We start from the raw sequence: 25884 nt of genomic DNA on the forward strand, positions 1-25884 counted from the left end.
ACATGGAAACTATTTGAGTTGAGACTTGGTCGCGTCGGAGAAGGTATTCTGTAAGTACGATTACCGCTGGTTATGTTCAGCTTGCTCAAGTGCTTGTCAAGATCTTGAACGTTGCCGCCGCCGGGGCTGTTTCGCATTCCCGCTGGTCCTTTGCTGCTGCCGTATAGGGCGTCCAGCTGATGCTGTTGTTGCCGCAAGCTAAAGCTATCGTTGTGTCCACCTCCGCTTTTCGACGTGTTAACTTCAATATCTCCCGTGTCTTCGTCCCCGATGAAAGAAATACTCTGCGGAGCCATATCATCAATCGGCGGTGACAATGGCATGCTGCGATTGTCGCGATAATCCCCACCACCGCCCATCATCTGACCACCACTCGGGCTATTTCCGTTGCTGATCATCATTTGCGAGATTTGGTTGCGAACCTTGCTATGCTGTGGGCTCGCTGCCGATTGACCCATGTTATGATGCGGATGGTGGTGAACCTCGAACAGATTTTGGAATGACTGTTGACTACCTCCACTGCCGCCACTTCCACCGCGTCCACCACCACCATATCCACTGTCCCCGTCGCCACCGTTGTGGTGCAATGAAAATCCTCCACTTGGAGCCGGTGATTTATTGTACCCAACGATGCCTCCCTTGGGACCGTGATTCCATGCATTTACGTCAACCATGCTACTGCCGCTGTTACCAACTGTATTGACCGCAGGGATGATGGGCGATCCGCCGAGTGAGACCCCTGCCGCGGCAGCTGACTGGGCCCACGTGCGACGCTGGGTTGGCTGCGGTGGCGTGGAATTACTTTCATGCAGGAAAAACTGACCCCCGTGTGGCTGCTGAGGTTGGGGATCCTTAAGTTCCTGCGGCTGATGTTGCTGGTACGGATCCCGATAGTGGTTAGAGTCCTGATGGTACAGTTGCTGCTGTTGCTGGTGGTGTTGCATGTTAAGGTACGGATTCGACGAGTATTGGTGGCTTTCCTTGCTCATTGTGCGGTACTGGCCAAGTCCGTTCTGATCGCTTATCAGTTGCGTTTGGCTTTGCTCGCGGCTGTATACTAGGTGGCTGTTATTGTTGGGATGATGGTGGCTCTGCCCGTACGGTGACTGCTGCTCAACATATTGTCCCTGTTCGTTGATGTACTGCATGGCATGCTGCTGCTGCTGCTGCTGCTGTGGCTGTTGCGGCAAATACGGATCACGACTAGGTGGCCGCATTCCATAGTTGATCGGCGACGACTGCTGTTGTGGCAGGTGAGGACTAGAACCGAACAATTGATTGTTTATTGGACGATACGTCGTGGCCGGGATGCTTTGCTGCGAACCATATTGCTTCAAAAGATAAAAAAAGATATGATTAACAAACCTCTTTATCATCAAGCATTGTGTGCTCTTACATAAAAATATTTAAGCCATACATTTCATTTCAAAGCGGAAAATATTCTGCCAAATAACCCTTGACGAGTGGAACAAATAATGTATTTTCAGGTCATGAGAGACGTGATACGAATGAAAGGGATGAAAAGGTTATCACAAATTGTATGCTAAGCTTGGTATGAAAAGCGACCGTTCTATGATTTATGTAGGCCTGATGACTTATTAAATTTTTGAATTTAATGATTTGATGAAGTCCATCATTTACCTGATTGAGCAGATTGGCTATCTGCTGCGCATGCAGGAGCTGCTGTGCCTGCAGAGTTTGGGCTTGAATTTGATTCTGCTGCTGCGTGAGACGCTGTATGTCCGCCTGAATATCGTGCAAGTTGGAGTTCATTTTCGAAATGCTTTGCTATTGTTTGTGAGGTATGGTTTTTGTTGAAGGGCAATTTATTTTGGTTGATGTTGTTGAAGACCGTGGTGATGGCGATTATTAATGAGCGAATAAAGCAATCGACGGAAAAGGTTCAGTACATGTGTGCATTCCCCGAATGCGTATTAGTATGTTGGCGTTTTGGAAGGATTGCGTTTGTAGGACAATCCGAACAATGCAAGCGACAGATAGATCGAAACAACAGGATGTTGTTTATTGTAATATAAAAATTTAGGCGAAAGCAATCGGGACAAGACAAAGGAAGAAAGAGAGAAAAATATGAAAGGAAACGAAACGAGCGATTAGAATTTTGTTACGCACGAGTCTCATGATGGGCGATTGATGTACAAGATTAATAAACGAGTAAAACATAACAAGCATACAACCAAAACAATTGACGTAAAACTAAAACGATTGGTAACGTTATTTACTTGATACTGTTCCAGGTCCATATTCTCCAGATCGGGAGTCTTTTTCGGTTCGATTATTTGTGCATTCCACTTCTGCTCATACTTGCTGTGGTCATCCAAATCCTGATTATATTCATACGATACATCAACAATCGATAGAAAAAATAATAAAAATACAAATATAGCCATTAGTACCCACGCATTGTTTATCTGAAACCGTTTTAGTTGAAACCGATAGAATTTGAAATTAAGACTGAAAAAGCCCATGCTTCAAAAAAATAAGAATATTACAAGCTATCAATAGGTGTTGGAATACTTTAAACAAACAGTCAAATAATTAATAAAAAAGAATGTTTTGAAATTCGTTTTTTCTTGGAACATACTCTTCTATACGAATCTAATGTGTTAGTCCAGACAAAAAATGGTTAAGAAACATCCAAAATCAGTATAACGCCTACAGTACCTTGAGGGAACAGGGTCGTTCCACTTTTTCTACTACAACCTCATCGTCTACTACCGTAGTTCCGTCGTTCGATTCTTTCGAGGTGGATTCCGGTTCGCCGGCGACATTGCTGCCACTTTTGCTCTGCCCACCCGGATGGGGTATAGTGGTGGGACGGGGTAGAAGCACGCACAGAAATAAATGTGGGTTTGGTGATATCCGCACATTTCGCGTACGGGTTACGACGGTGGGTACAACATATTTACAACGACCGCACGTGGTCAGTTGGATGGGTATTGATGAGAGGAAAGTATAATGTACCCGGATGTTTCCAGGCGCGTTATGGTGTTGATTGGTCGATATTGTTTGCGTACAGGAGGGCGCAGCAAAAAGGACGAAATGAAAGAAAATAAACCATTTTCAGCATAAAGATGAACCGTCAACATATAATTTAAAATGCAGCAATGACACACAAGAGCACTCACACACGCGTTTAATTCAGTGCATTGTATTTGTAGCACAGGTTTGCAACAAAACCCAAATTTGCCAAATGCTATGCGTGAATAATTAAAACGGTGAAAACGAAGAATACTAAAATATAGCATAACGCAGCTAACAAATGCAAGAATAATAAAAAAATGTATGAAGCATTGTATATGAGACAATAGTCTCTTTAAATGAGCATTTTACATTTCATTGGCATACTTCTGGCACTGCACACTCAACTGAAAGAAAAGCACAACAAATGTGTCGCAAAGGTCAAAGGTGTAAGAAAGGGAACTTTTCGAAGGAATCGCACGACGATCGCACCACAGCTTCAGGCTATCGAATGAGAGAAATTTATCACACAGTGTCGTGCTTTATCACACAGTGTTTCAGCAACTTCTACCACCTTCACCATGATTAGTGACTCGTGTGCTGACATAAAACCGCGAGTGTAAATTTACATACTTGACAAACATTACGTTCGTTTGTTAACAACTTAATAACTTTTGTGCCAAACTTGGAACCGAGCGAAAAAGATTGGCAACAAAAGATACTTACAAACACTAGAGCTCTAAATACAACTAAAACCAACTGTAAAATCTACTACTGCTTCGGTGTTTGTCCATGTAGAGAGCTAATGTTTTTTTTTTCTACAATCAGTAAGCCAAGAGTCACATCAACGCGAAAACGTTAGCTGTCTCCTGGCACAACACACCGGTTAGCATTAGTCACATACTACGTTTGCCCACATCCAGCCGAATCTCGGTTCCAGTGCACCCCTCACCTTGCTAATAGCTTGTAAAAATGCCTGTTTGCCAACCGTTTGCAATTGTTTGCTCCACGCAGATTCGATGCGTCGTTTTTCCTGCTCTATCAAACGGCGTTTTTCTTCCAGCTTTAACTTGATGGTCGAGATTTTCGTTGCATCCTCCAGCGGCTGCGCGTCATCTACGATGGAAAAGCGAGAGGAAATGCGTTACCTTGCTCGAAGGATTCAACCAAAAAAATCACTGCACCACTTACCGACATCGTCCATCTTTTGCACACTTATGGCTTGCTGTTGCCAGGTAGTAGTATTTGGCAAAGTGGCAAAGGACGTTTTGCGTCTCGGCGTAAGCTCCACCTCTGAGACCGCGGTTGCTGCTGCAATTGCCATACCGCCGGCACCACCCATCGTAGACGTTCCATCCCCGTCTACAATATCACGTTCCACGGATCCACCAGCGCTGTTATTACCACCCGAATGGACCATCGGGCTGTTGTTGGAATGTATGGTCGTACTGTTGTGACGCCGTAATGTGCCACTGGTGCTTCCGGGGAGCTTTTCCGTGTCACGATCTTGCTTTTCATTGCCGGAATCCGTATCATACCCAAATTGTATCGAACCGCGGGCATCGGCCAGCGAAGATCTTGCCGGGACGACCGGTTCTATCGACGTTAAACTGGTGTTGGAGATTTTGCGCTCTCGTTCGAAGCGGCCGATTGTGTTTAGTTGATCCTGTGATCCTCCGAAGTTTTCGATGGTCAGCTGGGAATCATCGCTGAACGAATTTCGCCGCGAGCGTCGTCCTATATAGATTTGTTGAGTTGAAACAAACGATAATGAAATTAAACATCGTACATCATATCGTGAGCATTTTGCACATTTATATTAGAGGGTATATCGTTGATTATTGTTAAATACCAAATAAAGTGCACATCTAATTTAAACAAGCAAGCATGATTTCGTGACAATTAAACACTGAGCGGAATCGGTATTATCGCGATAGAAGAAATTGAAAATCGCTACATCACACCCTTACCTGAGAAGCTGGGTTTGCGTGATTCTTCCCAATTGCTCGGTCGGCCAGCGGGGATGCTATCACCTAGAAGCACCACGAGAAGGGTTTTGAAAACGTAAAATATGCACCGATTCAGCAGCTGATCCAGCCCTATCCGATTGAACAGTGCCATTTCGACCTCTGGAAACCCTCGCAGGAATGATGCGTTTGTTCTGAACTTAGGTACGTATAATTTTCCGAGCGTTTTATCGACGTTGAACAAAAATGGTTTCCTTGTGCTCGATTACGTTTAAGAATTCTGCACGCAAATACCATCATCAAACCATCAAATGGACCCCGAAGCATCCACACGATGTTCAAGCGATCGCCAACTTGAAGCAATCATCGTTTGCACTTATTCTCAACCATCACAGCGCGCGAGTCTTTTATTCGCTGAACCATGACGACGTCCGGAGCAAGACGTACGATCATGATGGACAGCACGGTCCACAATATTCTCTGCCAAGGGAATTTTGCCTGATGTGGCCTCAAATATACACCACATACATACACGCACACGATCCGAATAGATTATCAATTCACTACGCCTTGCTTTGCCTTTTCTTATGCTCTTTTCCCGTCGTTTTTATGGATTCTCCCGACTTTCCGACGGACAACCAGACTTGCACCTGGGAGCCGTCGTCACGATTGGGTCCACTTCCGCACATCAACTGGCGGTGCATTACTCGGTGGTGCCAACCGCAACCACCCATCTTTGGTTTGGATAGCGTAAAGCCACCACGGCTACGTTCAACCGTATGTGGAACTTGGCCGTGTTGGGTAGGATCGGTTTATTTTTTCATTTGATTTTCGTTACAGTTTTCCAGTGGCATGAAAACTTTGGTGAAATGGTTCAGTGAAGGTGAAATGGCAAGCCCAGAAAGGCACCGTCGGGCCCACACGCCCCCACACCCAGCCCAGCGTCGAGAGCGCACACATGCGAACCATTTCCAGATCACCCAGATAATTTAACGAATGTGGTTGTACTAGGTAATAGTTTTATGTTTGCCACTCTCTTGCTAAACTTTTTTTCCTTTCAGGGCTTTATTATACACCGTAAACGCACCCACCACGGTGTGCCACACTAAAACCAAAGCAAAATATACGGCAATTAGTGGCCACACGGTTACTTTCCCATTTTCCCGTCCGCGTGTTCCATCGATGCACTGAGCATATGCGATTCTGATAGCATCATCAGATAATATTTCTGGGCGTAATCAGACGGATATCCTAAAGATTATGCAGGCGCAACATAGATTCCAAAGAATAGATAGGCAAAAGATAAAAAATAAACATTAGGTTTATCAATTATAGGACCGATAATTTTTTGTCTATCTATTCATTTACTTTCGGTTATGAAAACTCATTTCCAAAACGTATTCCGCGCTTAAGAGTAGATTCGTATGCGCTTTGGTTTTACTGCACTGCGAGCGTTACGGGTCCGGTGCACTCAAGAGAGTCTCTCCTTAAAAGCAAGAGACAAAAACGAAACCTTTAGCTCCGACTGAAGCCATCTGGCCGTAACGCCCTTCTGCGTGAAGGAAAGCAAAATAAACGCGTACTTTGCAGAGGCATCATTTTGCAGACACATTAAAAAGGCGTTGCTGGATCAAGAATAGTAAAGATGCAGAATGGATATCGTGCATGCGTGATTGATTTCCAGGGAAGCGTGTGATTTCCGGATTCAAAATTGTTGAGGTGTGCAATTGATGACAAAACATGTAGGCAGATTGAGTTGGGAATCATACGCAAGTGTCTCAACGTACCATGAACGGCTTGCTTCAACGGGGAAAGTGACGAAAGGTTGCTGCTGTTGGTGAGTATTGATCACGAAAGGCACACTGTGTGCTAATTGTGCATTCAAACAACAATATACATCTATATGTAATGTATTGTAAATCGATAAATTCTAACTGAACTTCTAATATTTGGTATATATGATAGACTGTAAATGATGATTTTTTTATGAAATGAATGCTGATAGAAAATTGGCAGCAAACGAAAATGTAACTCAACTGCATCGATCCCAAATGCATTATTGAAAGGCATTGATTTTAACAAAAGAACGCATCGCATACTAAGCTAGATATCCTTTGAAGTACGCAAACACTTAAATTCAAACGAGTACGAAAACGCAAACGAAAAGTCATACCACGACGGGACAGTGGTTTCGCGTGGTACGTACCTCGTTCTTCCGCTTTCGAGTCATTGTTGGTTTTTTCCTTGGCTTGTCTTATTCTGGCCGGTACTAGTGGTTCTTGCATCGACGATAATGTTGGCACTCCTTTACTTCTGTGAACAACGAAGCCTAAAAGTAAGTCAAGAGACATAAAGAAACGTTTTAGTGGCACTATTAGTGTTGGATTAGTCTTTCTGCAACACTACCTTCATCAGGGTCCGCCTGCTGGTACACTGGTTGCTGCTGTTGGTACAGCTGATGAGGCTGATGCTGTTCGGGTATCTCTCGGCTAGAAATGTGCTTCCTGAGTGTGCTGGCCGAAGGTGACCGATTGACTGCGAACATCAAAGTGATGTGAGTTAGAAAAGTCAGTTATTGTGATGAATGATGAGAATAGCGCATCTATGATATTGTCGTTATGATTGTCGGCAAAAAAAGAAACACATATAACAAAGAAAGGAAAAAAACGACACAAGGGAATAGTAGCTAAACAAAATTATACAACATGAGTAACTTAAATTAAATCATGACTACTGGAAAAACGATTTGGCAACACACTTCCAAATTTACAAACAGTTGAACCGATGGTTGCGTTTGCTGCAACTAATGAATTAATCAAGCGTGCGACTTTATCTAGCTGTGATCTCGTAGCAAACCGCTCCACAGTTTGCGACATTTTTATGCGTGAAACAGGTGAAAACTACAAAAAATAAATGAAAATTGCATGCATAGCTAAGACTGGTGTTGCTTACAACAGATTTTATTTGCATCTACAAAACTGTGAACTAAATTAAACAGCATAAACGAATCGTTAATGAAGCTTCCCATTTATAGTGGTGAATCTCAGAAAAGGAAAGATAAGTGCAATCTTGACATCAGTCTGAAAAAAAGTGCAGAATCATGTGAAAACACTCTTTTGAGCTCAGTGGATATTATCACACCTCCGTCAAACAAGTCACTAGAGTTTGAGGGAAATTCAAATAGCTACCATCTACAGCCTAGAAAACCAACGTTTAAACGTATTTTCCCTCGTTCATCCGCCGTTTGGCTAGAAATTGGCTGTAATCTGATTAACGAAAGGAACCTCCCACCTTATCCCGTCGGCGCTATGCGAACCCATATCCAGCACGTGCCTAAAACACCGACGGAAGTACCAATCGAAAGCAACCCGCCGAAAATTTCACTCTACTCCGACATTCTCCTTTAGCATTGGGGCGCCCGATCGTCGAAAGTGAAATGAAACTCTACCGCGCGATCGCAACATAGCCATACGTTGCCACTTTCCTAGCCAACCTTTTTCTCTTCTCTTCCGGTAAGTGGCAAAATGCGTTACGTTTGGGGAAGAATTTCCCATAGGCACATCTCAGGCAGCGCCGGGGAGTGTAAAGTAAAACCCACATACCCGTGTACTCTGTGTAAAAATTGTTCACACCGGCACCAAGCAAACACCATCTCTCGAGCTGCAAACAGCTGTTTTCAAGCACTCCCCTCGGACCGATTCACCGTGGCGGTACGGTTTAGAAGACCTCTCACAGCCCCATAATGGGGAAGAAAATAAGAGCGGCTTAATTTTCGTATTACGAGTGGCCACTTTTCGAATTAGACGGAAATTTCGGAAACCATAATTGGAGCCCGCCGGTGAGCAGGAAAGACCCACCTCGAGAGCGAGAAAAGAGGCGTCCAAGAAATTTCGCTGGAATGCAGAGGGTTTGTTATGCGTTTGAGGTCCTCAAAAAACATTTTTCGGAGAAAAAAAGAACAGCGTGAAAATTAAATTGATTTAAGCTATCCAATCTGTTCATTGTAGCATTGAATTAACAAGCTTGATCTTCGAATGATCCTGATAAATTAATGCTAATTTCTCATTGCACCTGAAGAGATAAAGCCTTACAGAAATACCGAAGGTAATTGGCGACAAAATTGCTGAAAGCCAACCTATTAATGCTGCGTTAAGAATACCACAGAGAAACGGTAAAGTCATCTCATATCAGCTATAAAACCATAAAATAGCCAATGCATTTCCTACAACAGCTGACTGGACACCGTTCACTGGCGGAATCGGATCGCTCAACTCAACAGCCCGGGGCACATTCCGGAAGCCCATCTATGGACGATGCAAATTGGTTCACGATGCTTACTTTTGGCGCTGCTGACGTAATTTCGATTGTATACCCAGCGATGCCGTTAACTTCTGCAGGTTTGCAGCACGATATGCTCGTTGGTTCGATCCACCCACTCTTAGGAGCGGTCGAAAATGGGCATTACCGAATGAAGGCTGATCCAGCTTCACTATTAAACGACCTCCAATGTAACCATCATGCGGTCTTCTCCTGTTGAGCTCTGCAGGTCGGTTTAACCAAATGCATTCCGAACAAAGCCCGACCCGTGTAGGAATGGGGAACGCGGAAGTATTTCGTGGTACGTTGGTGGGTTTTTGAAAGTCAATTAGTGGAAATTTGCTCAGAAATTCCCATGCATTCTCGTGCGCTTTGTCTCCGACCTACAGATAATTCCAGATGTTGGCAACTAGCCTCAGCGCAGCACCTGCAAGCAGCGTGAGGTTTTGTTTTTTTTACTCTGATTTTGCACAGTTATTGTGTGCCGCTTCGGAGAGCCTTTAAAGGCCATAAAGCCACCTCCAAATAGTCGACAATCTCCGACGTTTATGAAATTACTCGTCACTCACGGCGACCGGCAGAAAAGCCGGCTCATTTTTCTCTCACCATATCTGGCGCGATTGTTTTGGTGAAAAGTAAATTTCTCTTGTCATTTTCCACCTCCCAAAAACACACACACACACACACACACACACACACACACAGCCAGATAAGCACAGTTCGGAGCTGCAGTTTCACCTTTCTTTTTGCACCACCCAGCGCCGTTCTGCAATGATGGAGCCGGGCGGTTGGTTGATAATAAAAGAAACAGCCCTAAATCTCACTCAATTGCCATTAAAATCATGGGGCTACGGACACATTTCGCCGGTGGGTGGGGTGTTGAAAGAGAGGAGGCAAGAAGCAAATGCCATACCGAACAGTTGGAAAAGCCCTCCTACGTTTGCTCCATTTTCTGCCGCTCTCACCAAACGGCCCGCTCCCAGTAGAGGCAGCCGATAAAGCTTCCGTTTGCTTTTTCTCGATCGTTCCGAACAGAAGGGAAACAGCAATCCGAGTGTGCGGTGCTACTACCGGAGCGTGTGGCGAGGAAAATTTGTGCGCAATTGGAGGCGTCGCAGAAGGCAGCAACCCTCGCGCGTGGTGGCTCACCATTTTCGCGATAAATGAATGAAAGTGGCTTGTTCGCGATCGCCGCGTGATGGCGTGTGAGAAAATCTCGCGCCACCCCACGATCACGAACGAGAGCCACCCCGAAAATTCGTTACACCGGATGTGATACATTTTAGGAGTACAATCGCTCAACTGGGAACACGAAACATGGAGGGAGATCTTATTTTTTTTATGCTGCAGTCCCGCTGTCCTACCTGAAGTGGAACGCCAACGATCATCTCGTGCAATGGGATGAATTTGGTTTCAAGTAAAAAAAAAATGATGGAAAGCAAAAGGGGAGTTGCATGTGGACGGACAAAAAACATGCAATTTTAGCATTTCGTTGCGCTGAATTCCACCGTTATACAAGTGCACTTAGCGGAGGTGTTTATTTTGTCAAGCAAAAACTATAGTGTGAACTGTAAGCAACTCAGCGAATTTACTGAGGAAAGCAATGAAGTTTAGCCACACTCCCAGATGCAATGAGCTGCATGAACAAATATGACAATGTTTCACACTGAATGACAAACTAATTCAGGCTTGATAATAGCAGTTTAGATAACTATTTCTTTTCCCATGCAACAAATGAACCGATACATGGCAATGTGTTTGTGGTAGGTGCATTGTATGTACACCTGATCTTAATTTATTTGCTCCAATATACAGGAACGACAAATCATGCTTGCGGGAATCAAATATAATATATAAATGAATTCGTGTTTGTTTTTTAGAAGCGCGATTGCAGTTTACTGTTTCATTACTCAACTCATTTAAGAGGCTATATATCTTAAAGTTCATTATCTGGTCAGTTTTGGGTGTTGAAGGTGCTTCCATCTGATGAAAAGCAACATAAAAACACACACTCATGCCCGAATGCGCCATCGAACGTTTGATTGCGACCTAATGAAAGGGTGTGTTTAACTTTCTTTCCATCCAATTAGCGTCGGACAGTTTACCCTTTCAAGTTTAGCACCTACAAGTCCCGAATGCATAGCGTTTACAACATACTAGGGCGAGGCGCCCTAAAAGAAACTGTCAAAGGTCCAACACCTCGGGAAGGTGCTCCGGCCGGAACAAGTAGCAGTGCAGCAAAACAAAAAACAAGCACATGAGGAAATAAAAACCAAGTGATGCTCGGATGCTCGCTCGCCTCCACCCATTTGTCGAGCGTAATTAACAGGTTTAACATGTTGCTGCTGTCCATTCGGTGATGTTCGTGCTTCAATAAACACACCACAAGTGGCACAAGTCACACGAGCTGGCTGGCAGAGCAGAGAGAAGCAACATGAAAGGGTAGCGATGCAAAATCAACGATGTTTTGCGGCGAACAACAGCAGAATTGATACAATATCGATTTTTACAAACCTAATCGGAGCCGTAGTGAAAGTGAATGAAATCGATGGTTCGATCTATGATTTCTGCCAACGAACGAGATCGATGTAAGGAAATGTTTTGCTACACCGCATGGTAGAGGAAGCATGTTTTGAATCTGCTGCTGATTGCAGACAGCATGAAGTATGTGTTTGCTTTGCAAACGAACAAAACATTGTTGAACTACCGATAAAACAAACTAGGAGAAAAAGAAAACATGCAGACGCAATGCCCCAACTACATGTGAAAGCACATCATCATGAGCAGATGAACGGTAAATTACAAATAGCTTGATCCAACTAGGAAACTAATGGGCAATTATCTAGTATGCAATACTACACATACAGCATGAACGAACAGTAAAACAAAACATGACAGGCAACATTTAAGAAATGAGAAATTACACGAGATGAACACAACAAAAAAAAACATTACTAAACAAACAGAGGCATAGATGAGACAAATAAAAGTGACAACAAATGCTTAGACTTCAGTAAGTTGAGAACACGAGAATCTTTCACAGCTATGACTCAACAAACATCCAAAAATGAACTAATGCAGTCACGTTACAGAAAAACAATAAAATGGAAGAGGTAAGAAAATCTGATTGGAATCGAAAGAAGAAAAAAAAACACAACAACACAAGAGGGAGGGAAACTGATTTCAAAAAATTTGGAAATTTCGTTGGAGGAGGGGAAAGTTGTGAAGAAAAGTAAATTATAGTAGACCTTGAAATGGCGGCCGATTATTGGCGCCATTGCCGCCGACACTCCCGCAGCCAGCGCCACCGCTGCCGCCGCCGCCTCCGCCACCACTGCTGGTGCCGCTGCTGCCCGGCGGCGAATCGAGCCCAGGACGCAAATCGGGAATGGCCGCGATCGTCGGTTGATTCGCAAAGCCCCGCCGGTGGGCAATGCCGTGCTCGTTAGTTGCGCCGGCTCCAGTTGCGTCTGGTTCAAACACGGTTGACGGGTTAGAGAGACATTAGAGAAGAGACATTGACTTTGGTTCCTTGAAGCTAGGCTAACGCGCAGCAGAAGAAGGGCGCAATCATCTTGGACATTCGCGTTGGGCGGAGGTTGCAGAGAAAAACGAAAAAGGCAAGCAGTCCCGCTTGGGAAATTTTGGGATCCATCTGTGAAAGCGAGCGCGGATTTGGTGGCTTGCCAATCGGACCCCCTGCAGTGTTTCGGGCGGGCGATTTGTAACACGTGCGACAAACCGATTGAAAACATGGGAAATAGCACCATTTTCGCATTAGAAAGGGGCCAAGCTAGCCCCGTTCCGTCGGCGAGGGCGCGAACGTTGAAAGAAAACGTTGGGTGGGTGGTGGGCGAGCGCATAGATGACGAAGGTTATAAATGAAGGCAAATAAATGCGATGCGGATGAAAAAGGAGGCCGGATTTTTTGCTGGGCGATGGGCCAACTCGAATGGGTATGGGCAGCTTTCGATAAAAAAAATGTGATGGTGAGATTTTGAGGCACGGTGGCACGAACTGTGTTGGAGATTTCTTGATCGAGTGTTTCATAGACGGCGTGTGTAATTTTGAAGGAAGAGCGGGTTAGAGAATAATAAACGATATTATCCACGAATATTTTACAAAACGATTGAAAGACCATTACCCTAATATAATTATACCTCTAATATTGCATATTAATAAGGCATATAAAATATAAAATAAAAAGTATATAAAAAGCTAAGATGAAATTTTTAAGTAAAAGTAAGACATGAAAGTACATTGTGCTTGAAATACAGATGCAATTTTCATATCCATATGCTCCCTAAATTTGGAATGCACATCATGTTTGCATTAAGGAATAAATGTCAATTTGAATACTACTGCATTACTCTGGTGTACTACTTATAGTAACATCAAAGAGTAATGAATATTCGTAGCAGCTTTTTTTTAAATAAATAAAAGTTACAGTTGTACTAAATCGAATCTACAGCACGATAGCATGTTATACAACGATAATATTGATCGTAAATACAGAAATGAACGTCTGCAGAGAACGAGAATAAAAGAGCGAGGAAAAGCTCGCTAAGTCTTACAAAGCGGGGCTTCAAAGTAGTGAAATAAGACGGTAAAATTTTACTTCGTCAATTTTGCGTGCGATGCAGCATTCTCGAAAGCGCGCTGTCTAAAAGTAGTGCAAGGTTTTTTTGCGGTGTATTTGCCAAATTCTATCAGATACGCTCTACTTGAAAGCCCCGCAACAATCATAAAGAAAAACGGCACATTTCTGAGATGGTAACAGAGGAGAGAGAAGAGAGAAAGAAAAAAAGGATTTGCTAGGCATTCCAGAAATATACGGGACCCGAAAACAGCCATATGAACGAACGGAGGAAGCAACAAAGTATAAGGAATTTTATCAAGATGCGACAATGAACCGAAAGGCTAGTGGGTGGTGGGATAAGCCAAAAAACTAAAATGTGAAAGGAAAACAACGCTTTCGCTCCATCATAGCTGTATAACTGATGAGAAGACTAAGAAGCTCCTGCGGCGGGATTTGTGAATAAAAGCTCGTGGATTTTTTTTTCATTCACGATAAACATAACGCGTAGGGAAATAATACAAATTGATAGGGGTTTTGATTAACGGAACACGCCCGAAACCGAAGCACACGTAAAAAACCATAAAACCCAATCCGTGATTTCTAGGTCTCTGATGGAGAGTTTTATTTTTTTTTTACAATTAAGTGATATCGCCATGACAAAAGCGATTCATTGTTTTATTACGCAGTTCGCAGATACCACAAAGCCCGATAGCGCAATGAAATTGTGAAGCAATTTAGATCGTGTGGTTTATGACGGTGATTCGATAATGTCATGACAAAACGATGGCTGATTGATTTGACGCCCGAATAAGAATTTCTCCAGTGGGTACGTTAAAAGTATGCACTCCAGAAACACCTCCAGGCGCCAAATCGATGATGGATTTGAATGACGAACGAAACAAGAATCAAGAGCCGCCACACCGCAGTGGCAGATACGCGAAAGATTTGGAAAATTGGCTTTATACACGGGGGAAAATGTAGATAAATTTATGACACACCACCAAATCGGGACATGCCCGACAAACTTACCTGGGGACTGCTGTTCCATGCCCGGATAGCAAACGCATTTCGCCGGGTGGATTTCGAAGAGATTGAACAGGTCTGCCAACAGCACGACTAAATTCTGCTTCATTGAGCTGCAAGTAGGAAGGGATACAGTGTGAGACGTGTGACCCACCCACGTCTAGGCCCATGCCGATGTTCCGCTTACCCTCGCATGTACGTGATGTCCTCCGGTGACATGTGAAACACGGTGTATGGCAAACTTCGCTCGGAAAAGTTACTAACTATCAGAATATTGTGAATTGAATCCTGTGGAAGAATACGGTGAGGTGAGGTATGTTGAGAGATTTCAAGGAACGAACAACTTCCTACAACTAATGGCACATTGTGTAGCAAATATGGGCTCAAACTATAAGCCCAACCAAAAAGAGAACATGAATCATTTGACTTTGTCTGCATGAAATGCCTTTGATTAAGAGCATAATGTTCACATTGTTTTCGATGTTTTTCTGCGCCTCTCAACTATTTGTTACACCTGCGGTAGAAGTATTACGACACCTATCGCCTACACGCGTGTTTAATTTAAATTTTTTTCCTTCTTCCAGACTGCTATCTAAATCCCGTTCACCCTTCGGAAAAAGCTCACTGCACGTGCATTCTTTCCGACATTTTTACGATCGCTTGTCTTCCAAAAAGTAGAACATAAACACTACGCAACTATCCCCCGTTACCGGTGCTGCAGTCAGTGGACGGTCAGAGGGATTTACACTTACCTCAATGGTCGGTACGTGGTTGAATTTAACGCTATGCCAAGGAACTAGTTTGGGACAGTAGTACGAGATTAGATAAGCCAAGCAAACACCGTCGCACAGTTCTCGAAAGTCTCGCACCGGTGGAACGTCCGGGCTTTGGTGCCGTTGACCCTAAGTCGTTTAAAAAAATCCGGAAAATCAGAGTTAAAGAGCATAAATTACTTTCCATTCTACTCTGCAGGTTGGGAAGAAATACTTACGTATTCGTCGACGGCTCCACTGCCACCGTTGGCTGTCATTTCGTAGTCGATGCGCTTCTTCAGAGCACCGAAAACATGCGAAATCCAGTTCAGTAAGGCAGCTTCATGATGCTGAACCGTCGGCGCTACACTACGGCCGGATATTCTACGTTGGGACATAAGACAAAAAAATAAAAAAATAAGTTAGCATATGTTGTAAATTCCTCCTTATTGGGTATAGCATTTCCGGCACAGTTGTACGTCATGGGGGCCAGAAAATTGCTCAATCTTGAAGGCAGCAAAAACCTGTGAACTAGCTTTCCAACTAACGAAAGCAAAGTCCTTCTTCTCCCTTACGACAGGCGGAAACTTAGTTGCAATATTTATTGATCGCCCATGAGCTGTGGGCTGTCAGGTCGCGAGCCCGCAAGGCCAGACGTTTCTTTCATCAGGACTCTTTTCTGCTTTGTTCAATTTTCAAGTTCACCCTGAATTCGAAGGAAAAGCGGAGGAATTCTCCCCCAACACATCGCTCGTCTGTCAACTTCTGGTTCCATGAGAGGATAGTGATAAATAAAATAATGCCTACGCCTTGGACACAAGTGGGCATGCCGTTTCTCGTCTTTTCGAGAATATGGTGACCACAAAGAGATCGTAAATGTCTCCACGAGAAGATCTTCAACAACCGCGTTAAGATGGCGGCGCTACTCGAACAACACCTGTGCGCGTCGGCGAATAAAAAAATGTGTATTCTCATTCAGCATCAATTTGGACCACTTAACCCTCCCTGGAACGCTATCAATCCGGTTGTGACTGTTTTGCCGAGGCGTTCGGATTCCAGCGGACTTTGGCGACACTCTTGGGCTAGCAACAAATTGTATGCGTGGAAACTAATTTACATACAGTTCGGCTCATTTCCGCAGGTGGTGCTGTTTAATCGAGACCGAACCTCGTCCCACCGTCAAACGCAAGTAGAAATTGCTCCAATTTCACGACCCATATTTTCTCGTAAGGCCACAAACCATTTCCCAGGCCGAAAAGCAAACGAACACACAACCTTTGCAAATCCATCGCGCGGGCGAGCGGCCACAGCAGATTTACGGCGGAATTCGAAGGCGCACAAAGGTGACCTTCTCAGTCAACCAAATCTTTCCTACTACGCTGGCACTACCACCGGACGGCTCCGGTAGCATGCGGCAACACATTAGCGAATTCCTTAACGGGGCCACTAATACCACAGTCGGTTTTTCTTCCCCAAGAAAAAAGCCAAGCATACGCGAGGTAGCCCTGGATGGGCTTGACATGATTCGTTCCCGTAACTATGGACAGCGAAAAACCACCCCGGGCTACTGTGGAATCGATAATCCGAGCTTTCGGCATACATCAGCAGTGACCGGGTCGCTCACCGCAACATGTTGACGAGACAGGGCAGCTATCCTTGAGGATTCGTTCCTTGAGGATCAACAAGTGGCGAGGAAAAGCGTGTGGCGGTTGGTATTGCATTACAGGTAAGTTGAGCGAGGAAAGCCCATTGGTTCAAGGGGGTTTCGTTGCTGCACCGTTGCATCATCGTTTCCGTTCTAGGAAGAATGTTCGAAATTCCCACACAGGCGGCCTCTACAAGGCACACTCCGTAGTGACGTGAAAGATGGTCTCCATTCGTTACTTACCTTTCTAAAGCACTGGAAATTCGTCCACTGGAAGCCACTTCTTTAGCGTATAACACCATTAGCGCTTCTATCACAGTCATATGTGCATTCTGTGGGGCAAGAAATAAAAGCCTCGTTATAGATGGAATGCTCTCAATACTCAGGATGCTCAGGATGCTCAGGATACTCACAATTCTAAGAGGATTCGTCTGTATGAGAACCGTCTCGGTGAGCGGTTGATCGGGCGACTCGTTCAGTGGGACGCCCTTGCGGGACAGCGTCTGCAGGATCGACCAGTGATTCAGGCTCTGATAGTTTGGGTCCGAGTAGATGTTGCTCAGCACCTGACAGTAGATCGACGCGTTGCCCAGCCCGACCACGATCTGCGGCTTCAGATGATCCTGGCCTTCGTGGTCGCGGTAGAACGGATCCTTCAGAATCTCTGGCACACGATTGTTGTACGCTTTCGAGAGCAGCCACCTGACCGATGCTCTCTGTTTGGCCTGTAAGGAAAGCGAACATGGAAACGCGAAAAACGCATTAGTGAAAGACTTAATCAAGCTCCAACAAAACGGTGTTGCTAATTTTCCCACCCCACCGGTGGCCAGTGGCTGGCTAAAAAACGCTTAACGCCGCGTGGCGTGTAATGATGAATCATTTCTCACGGTGACATAACCAAATTGGCGATGTTACTTCATTGCGTATCGCAACTGAGACCAAACCGCGGTGGCACCTTATGCTAAAACTCGAATTAAGCTCTCCATTGTTGTGCACGGATTTGCCGAGGCTAGCGTGCAGCTCTCCCTCGCCGAAAGCACGGCGAAATAATGCTGCAACAATTGCAACGTTTTCAAGACAATATTGTCAACATCTGTCAACGAGCATGGGCGACGGACCGCGGAACGAAATCGCGGAACCGTAGGAAAAAGTGTGACAAGGCTAGACGGTGGGAGCCTAACCATGGTTGAGTGAGCCCTTGCCCGAATCGCGGTGCTGAGATCCCTTCGCAAGGCACCCCAAGACGACGCCCATCAACTCTTTTATGTGTGTCAACTCGCGAACGCAAGGTCATAAAGCGCTTAATTTTATTGTTTTCCTTCAACGTACGATGGGCGGACAGATTTAAATGCCAACTCGTGCGTTATAGGTACGACATCTGTGGAGTCAAGAGTCCTTGAAGAACACCACCGGAACACGCATGATGGATATGATTATCATTTCACTTGGTACCGAACACTTATCATATCCCGGTTCGCTTGTGGATGGCGTCAGTTTCCACGGCTCTGTGTCAAGATAAGCGAGGAAACCTAAAAACAAATTCGCGTGCGTGACGTCGTGTTGCCCTCTTCATTGGCATAATTACGCGGCACGCTTCGGCTAAGGAAACGGCATTAAATCGTACTAAATAGCATCGACCTCGAATGACTCACACCTTTCCCATGCCAAAGTCAAGTGTGGCCGGGTTAAAGGTGAACGTTTCCCCGTTTCCAAAGGGCTGACGCCTACACCGATCTGACCGAATAAAAAGCTCCCGTCAGGGACCGGATTTGTTCGTTTCGCGCGCGACGTGAATGAAAGAGTTTGTTTACCTTTCGTGTAAGATCGTGTGCTCGTTAGGGCCGCATGAATATGTAACATTAATCATAGCACGGTCCTAAAATATAACACCATCGCATACTACAGCTTTACGACTAAAGAAGAGAGGAATTTACGCGGTGATATGTTCTACTTCAGTAGAAGAAATAAACCCAATCAAATCAGCTTTGCAATCGCAAATTGAAATGTTATCAATGTCTATTAGCAAAAATCAGAGTTAATGAGCACGTCGGCTATTTCCGCCGCAATGCTTTCCGTCGTGGCTCATTTAGTTAAACTCGCGAAATCCCTGCGGAAATGAGTTGATAGTACACATCCGTCTCCCCGAAATAGAGCCTCAGCTCTGCCATAAGAAATCTTCTTGGTGAGAGAAAAGTTTTCCAATTTATACTCGCTGCAATCCGCATATCTTACTCTCTCGCAGACGCAGATAGGCGTGAGATTAAATGGGATTTAATCCGCAGCGGACGTTGGACTACCACGCAGAGCTGAAGAACGTTGCCCACCATCCTTTCCCAGCCTAGTGCCCAGTAGTGCCGCTCATTTGTAAAAGTTTCTACCCAATTTTGCCAACCAGCTGATGCCATTTCGCCACCACCGGACACCAAACAGCGAGTGCCTTGCAGCAAGGCCTCGTTGAACAATTTTTGAGGTCGTTTAGTCGGTCGAAATAAATCGATATCTCGATGCAGCGATAGCTCCATTTTTCCACCATCCGTGGTGCATTCCGCGGACAATATAACTCACACACATGCATTTTCGGAAGGCGTAAAGCCGAAACATGTGTGAGATCATTAAAGAAGCATAAACGGGTGTCAGAGAAACGATTTTAAACCCCGAATCTTCTCGCCACCACCAACCAGCTCCATATGTCTGGGAAAATATATTCCACGATGCTCGCCACCGAAAGCAAACTGCAGCAAAATTAAATGTCTCTTGGCACCGAAAACGAGCCAAATATACGTAACGGTTCGCAGATCAAATTCCCATCAGTAAAGCATGAAGATTCATTTTATGCGGAGTTCTTCAATAAAGCTCTTAGGTTGGTTTACGGGAAAAGCAACATCAAGTTTTCAATTTTTGTCTACATCATTATGTTTCAGTTTCTGTGGACAGCTACAAAACCAAAACAAACGTTAACACTCAATGTGTATACATATGTTAGCGAGGCATGTTGCTGCTCCATATCGTGTATTCTTCACAGTTGAGGATGTGCTCATCTCCTTTTCGGAATATTTCATGTTCACAAAATTCTGAGTACATCATCTTTCATAGTTTCATAGAAAATATATTATAACTACGGAAATAGTGATATTTCTCCATAGCTGATTTATATATGAGCGTGGCAAATGAAAATTGCATATGATCAAACATTTCTTTAACAGCTACTTTTACAGGAACTAAAACAATAGCTAAATTGTTTATTTGAATTCAATTCTCGCAATTAACTGTCTAATAGCATAACCAAACTAAAGTTCGAGCTAATTACTAAAGCCTCAGTCCGCTTAATGCAGTGATGTAATCGATGGAACCTTGCCACTGAGCGACTCTAATTGCATTTTAAACCGAATTTTATGCAGTGTAAAACCCTCCACTAAAATCCTCCCAACGGCACCACGCAACGACCGTCGACGGCGGGACTGCCTCAGAATAGCACAGCTCATGGGGTGCGAAAATAAAAATAAAAAAGGCATCTAATGCGTTCGTCCACACGCATAAATTGTGCATCCCGAGCCGACGAGTTCGATGCATCTATGACTTTGCAGCGTGCGAGATGTCAATCTTGAGGTTGCCATGACTAACCAACACCCAGACGGCCTTCTTCTCGTAGCTGGAACCGGGAACAGGAGGTAGGTTGAGGGTTGGAACGGTTTTAAAAATAAACCCTGCCCTCCCGAATCCCGGCAGCGATAGCTGCTCGAAGAGAAGCGCTCCACGCAGAAGGAACAGTGAAAGCCAGCATCATGCACCCGGGAATAACTGTACTCGGTGGAGGCAAAAGGTCCCGCCGTGGGGTGTACCTGAGGGGGGGGAATGTAGGGAGCATAGTTTATGTTTGGAACGAAACCGATCCACAGCTCATTAACGGGCCATGGGGCAAACGCACGTACACGAGCGAGTCTGCTTTCTGATTAATATTATCATCGGCACCGTGAGCGAGCCCGAAAGGGCAACGTCATCTGGGACGGGATTTCAGGTGCCCTTGCATCAGCAGCTCAGGGTGTTCCGAAAAATACCCCAAAGCGGCACCAGATGCGGCAGACAAGCAACGTGCAATACAAGTGCAGCATAAGTGCCCATCTACCTTCTGATCTCTTGCTACGTAAGGTGATCGAGATTGCGCTCAAGTTGATCAACGGCATCCGAAAAGATTCGCGTGGATGTAACGTGAAACGTACACGCTAATTACTCCCCCACTAGCAGGGGTTGTAACGTCTTCTGTTCCATTGTTTGTGCATCACTCTGTGCGTGGAATACTGGCACACGATATCTAAATCCCATCCTGCCAACAATAAGATCGTTATAGAGCCTCAAATCTCCCGAGACATGAGGACGACGACACGGGAAAGTATTTATGCGTTTCATCGCAATCGTCCATCACTTTTCATCGTCGCTACAACGCATTACAGAGAGCAGCATACAACCAGCACGGCATCATCATTTATATTCACGACGGTTATGCCGGTTCGTATATGGGAATGGTCTTTTTTCGGGACTTTCTTGTTTGGAAAGCAGAACCGGAAAACTGCCAACGAAACCGATCCGTTGCTGCTGTTGCTCTATTTGTGGTGTTCGTTGTCGAAAAGAAGGGAAAAGACTTCCGCTTGGGGTTGTTTTTCGAATGGATTAGGGGTGATTCCGTTGGATGAGACTAAATTTCCGCTGACAATCATATCTCAGTCGCCGCGTGAGTCAGGAAAGGGCGTTAAAATCTATCCACCGGTTGGATTAGGTTATCTACATTTTGTTCCCAATTCGACATGAATCACGGCACTGGGGATATGAGGTGAAAAATAAACAAACAAGAAACCAGCTTTCCAATGATCCCACCAACAAATCAGCTGTTTCAAAATGTTTCTAACGTAAGACTTCTGCACGGATTAGGAATAAATATTCGATAACATTCCGGTAGTATGCTGAGCTAAATAGAATTTCCTTCAACTTCGTAATTTGGCACGTTCATGAAATGCGTCACATAAAACGACACCTTTTCCGTTTACAACCGGTGATCAGTTTAGAACGTAAAGCATGAAACTTCCGACAACTTGCAGCCATATACCATTTAGCAATAACACCCGGCGAGTTTGCTCGCATGATGGCGTACCACCTTCCGAGAGTTGACGGTCTACTGTAAACTGCAAAAACCTTAACCTCCATCGCATCAGGTGTCAATAGCAGTCACGAGCAGTGAGACAATGCCAAGAGCACCGACGCACGTCCGCTCAGGTTACCCTTCTCTTTTGTGAAAAGCATATTAGCTTCTAACTGGGTTCCATTTTCATTTTTTTCCGTTGGCATCGAACCTTGGCATGCACGGAAAACCGCACATCAACAAAAAAGAGGTGAGCGTGAGTTTTGGACATGCTTACTAAGTCTATTCGGGCTTTTGAGGTATAAATGGAGAACCAGCACATTAGCGCGAAATGTGACACTTTGACAGGTTGCTAACAACTTACAAACGAGCCAGCAACTTCTTTAAACAAAGCAACTTTTCTTTTCTACGAATATACGGTAGAACAAAACCCAAGCAACAAACAGAAGTTTACAGTACTAATTCTTGCTAAACGACGTCATTCTGATATCTCAACTTTTCACGACCCACCTACTGATTCTCCTTAACCAGACACTCTCAAATCGTTAAATCTGAGGAGGCCTCTTTCAACGGTACGCCTACCGTAGTCTTGTTGGAAAATAAACAAAACTATGACAGACTTAAACGTTCGACTGCTTTTTTTACAATTCTCTCCAACCAACGCAAACAATTCCTAAGGCAAGTGGCAGCCTTCGCAGCAGGCTGAGCGCTATAATATCATTTGCCACGCAAATTGACAGCTGTCAAGGCGAGTCTCTTCTTCGGCGCAGAAAACTTGAGACCTTCGTGTCTGCGCGCAGACGCACCGACAAACGGAATCGTACCTTAATGGGTCGATTTGTCGATATTAATTAATAGCAAAATTGCACTTTTATTACCCTCCTCGTCTCGCGGTCGTGCAAAATCCATTTCGCTCGCATTTAATGGGGCGCCATTTCAACACACCTCATCAAAGAAATCCTACACGTATTTGTTCGATCAAGCCGGGACTCGCGATCGATCAATTGCAAGGAAAAGGAGACTGGAGGAGGCATTAAAACGCGCTCAACCTTCCTGCCTTCGTGGACCGGATAACGACTCCAAGTTCAAGACGGTACTCCGCTACGTCAAGCTCTTCCATTTCGGCCCGCCATCGCTTCTACATAAAATGCAAAAAAAAAGAAACAACAGCCCCATCGTGCCGTGTCTGGTATGATAATTTCCATTCCGTTGCATTTTTGCAATCCACCCACCCAACCGCTTTCTCTTGCTCCCTCACACAAACCGGCCAATCGTTCAACCCTTACACCCCGACGAATGTTGCAGCACACTCGTAGGCGCACGAGCAAAAGGAATTCTCGCGCTCCACCGGACGTCGATCGTGAGTTCCGGTGTTGGTGGATACCAACGCCCTCCACGAGTCGATCGATCCATGTTTCACCCCGCTTCCGGTCGGTTCCGGAGCGCGCCGTGCCATTTTGCATGCACGAAACGCGCAACTACTTCATTCTTGCGTGGTTGCATAAATGACGCTTTGGCCACACCCGCCGATCCCTTCGGAGGGCGCTCTCACAGCCAGACGATGGTGGATCGATTTCAAAGGCTATTTCCGACCGCACGTTTACTGCCTTACGCGGCATCCGTCTGGTCTGAAAAGTATTTATTGTGTTCATTGCCAATAAACGCCAGCTTTCATCCTGACGACAAAGTCGACATAACTTTCATGATTCGAAGTGCAGTCATAAATGGGCGAGAGGCTATTCGCAATGCTCTAAAGCACGTGGACAGCCGTTATATAACGATGGGTCTTAGCATATTTCAAGCAAACTCGCTCTTCCAAAACGTGGGTAAATATAAAAGATGAAACAAAAAACACAGACCCAAAACGACGGGCCGCAGTCGTCTGATGTTCGAAAATGTTGTAGCAACTCCTACACCGTCAGAGCGGTGATTCTATATCCAGCAGTTTCCACCTACAAGAAATGTGACACCTTTTTGCCTTGCTCACCCCGCCTAATGTTGGTAAGTTTCACATACACCTTGGGACTGGGAAGCTGCATATTGTCCACACACAGTCACAATCCCGCTGGGGGAACTACCATTCGTAATTTATTCACATATAAACCACGACAAATGCGACAAAACATGACGCAATGGTCTCGAGGGTAGTGCTTGAACTTTCCTCCTTCCCAGCATTGCTTCACATTGCTCGGTGCGGCGCTCAAATTGTGAATTAAATTCCGTGCGGTGCAATCTCTCAGCCGGGCAATTCAATTCAAACGGCCACGGAGTGTACGGACATAAATATTTAATCCCATCGAATGGTTGCCCAACAAGCATCAGTACTTTTGAGCAAAACATCGAGCGATTTCTTTCCCAACCAACTTCGATTCTCCCAACCACAGGAAAGCTACAAGCCAAGAAAGCCCACAATCATAGTTCCGACCATATCTCAATCAGCAGCTGCACGGCAGGGTTTTAAAACGTCCATATCGCTTATTTAAGACCCTAGCCTGCAAGCCACAAGTGCGTAGGTTTGATCACGATCGAGCCTATACCGATTACGAACCACTCTGTATATTCCGCACCCTCTAAACCTGTTAGGCTTTATCACGGGGGGTTTGATGGCAGTCGCATGGAATTGCATCGGCAACACCAGAGGACCTCCAACGACGGACTCCGGAGATAATTCACAGGTGCCCGGGAAGGTGCAAACTACCGTGCTCAGCCGTGACTCACGAGTAGGCAACCACAATTAGTGATCACGCAGGCCTCGCTGGGATATGGCACACGTTGGGCAAAGGTTTCTTGCACGATACGAGCGCACAAAGTCCCCAAAGAAATTCCTCAAGTATCCGCGGGAAGTTACAGACACGGTTGTAATCGAACGCGAGTTCTTCCTGCAGTCAATCGGTCCTGCACGTTCATAGCGCCCTCTCCAGGGTTAATAGAGTCGTGACGAGCGTGGACTGACACACCGTTACGACACCTGACGTCTGCTCAACCGTGGCCAACTCGTGCGCACGCAGAGCATCGCTTATTGGGTCGCCCTTTTACACCACCCCGACGTAACCTCTCGATGGCGTGGTCCAAGATCCAAAGAGAAAGTCCCAACGAAGCTGCATTCTTGGTGGCTACTTTCTCACACTGTCGTGCAGTGGTTGGAGCTGCGATCGAGCTCCGGAGGTTTATTTTCCTTCACCCCACCGATCACCGATCAAGGTGACAGTGGTAGATAGGCAAATCAGCTGCGGATCCCCGGAGCAGGGAAAATCGCGCACCGGAGAAAGTGAAGGCAAGCGCGTAACTCTGCGCAATCTGAACGTCAGAGACGAGCCAACAAACCCAGTGTGTGTGCGAGCGTGTGCAAACAAACGACTTTCTTACAGCCGTGTTGTCGATCGACGAGAGGAGGAGTTTAGGAGTTTTATAACTTCTTCCCGGTGGAGCTCTTTAGAGGAGTTGTAGCACGCTGTCTCGCACCACAGGAGGCTAGACGGGAAAAATAAACA

The 25884-nt window shown here is 45.2% G+C and overlaps 1 protein-coding gene across 1 annotated transcript in view; it reads right to left on the reverse strand.

Moving 5' to 3' along the window:
- The window catches only part of LOC128720383 (patronin), a 45625-nt gene that overhangs the window by 7370 nt on the left and 12371 nt on the right, over positions 1-25884 (reverse strand). Inside the window, exons 2-17 of the mRNA XM_053814052.1 lie at positions 17676-17987; positions 17506-17594; positions 15857-16001; positions 15618-15767; positions 15053-15153; positions 14872-14978; positions 12512-12733; positions 7353-7481; positions 7153-7275; positions 4950-5012; positions 4171-4716; positions 3932-4095; positions 2683-2805; positions 2241-2342; positions 1642-1788; positions 3-1331 (exon numbers count right to left, since the gene is read on the reverse strand). Coding sequence (XP_053670027.1) covers positions 3-1331; positions 1642-1788; positions 2241-2342; positions 2683-2805; positions 3932-4095; positions 4171-4716; positions 4950-5012; positions 7153-7275; positions 7353-7481; positions 12512-12733; positions 14872-14978; positions 15053-15153; positions 15618-15767; positions 15857-16001; positions 17506-17594; positions 17676-17987 — 3852 coding nt within the window. The remainder of the gene's footprint in view (positions 1-2; positions 1332-1641; positions 1789-2240; positions 2343-2682; positions 2806-3931; positions 4096-4170; positions 4717-4949; positions 5013-7152; positions 7276-7352; positions 7482-12511; positions 12734-14871; positions 14979-15052; positions 15154-15617; positions 15768-15856; positions 16002-17505; positions 17595-17675; positions 17988-25884) is intronic.

This window comes from Anopheles nili, chromosome 2 (assembly GCF_943737925.1).
Source record: "Anopheles nili chromosome 2, idAnoNiliSN_F5_01, whole genome shotgun sequence".
NCBI classification, from domain to species: Eukaryota; Metazoa; Arthropoda; class Insecta; order Diptera; family Culicidae; genus Anopheles; species Anopheles nili.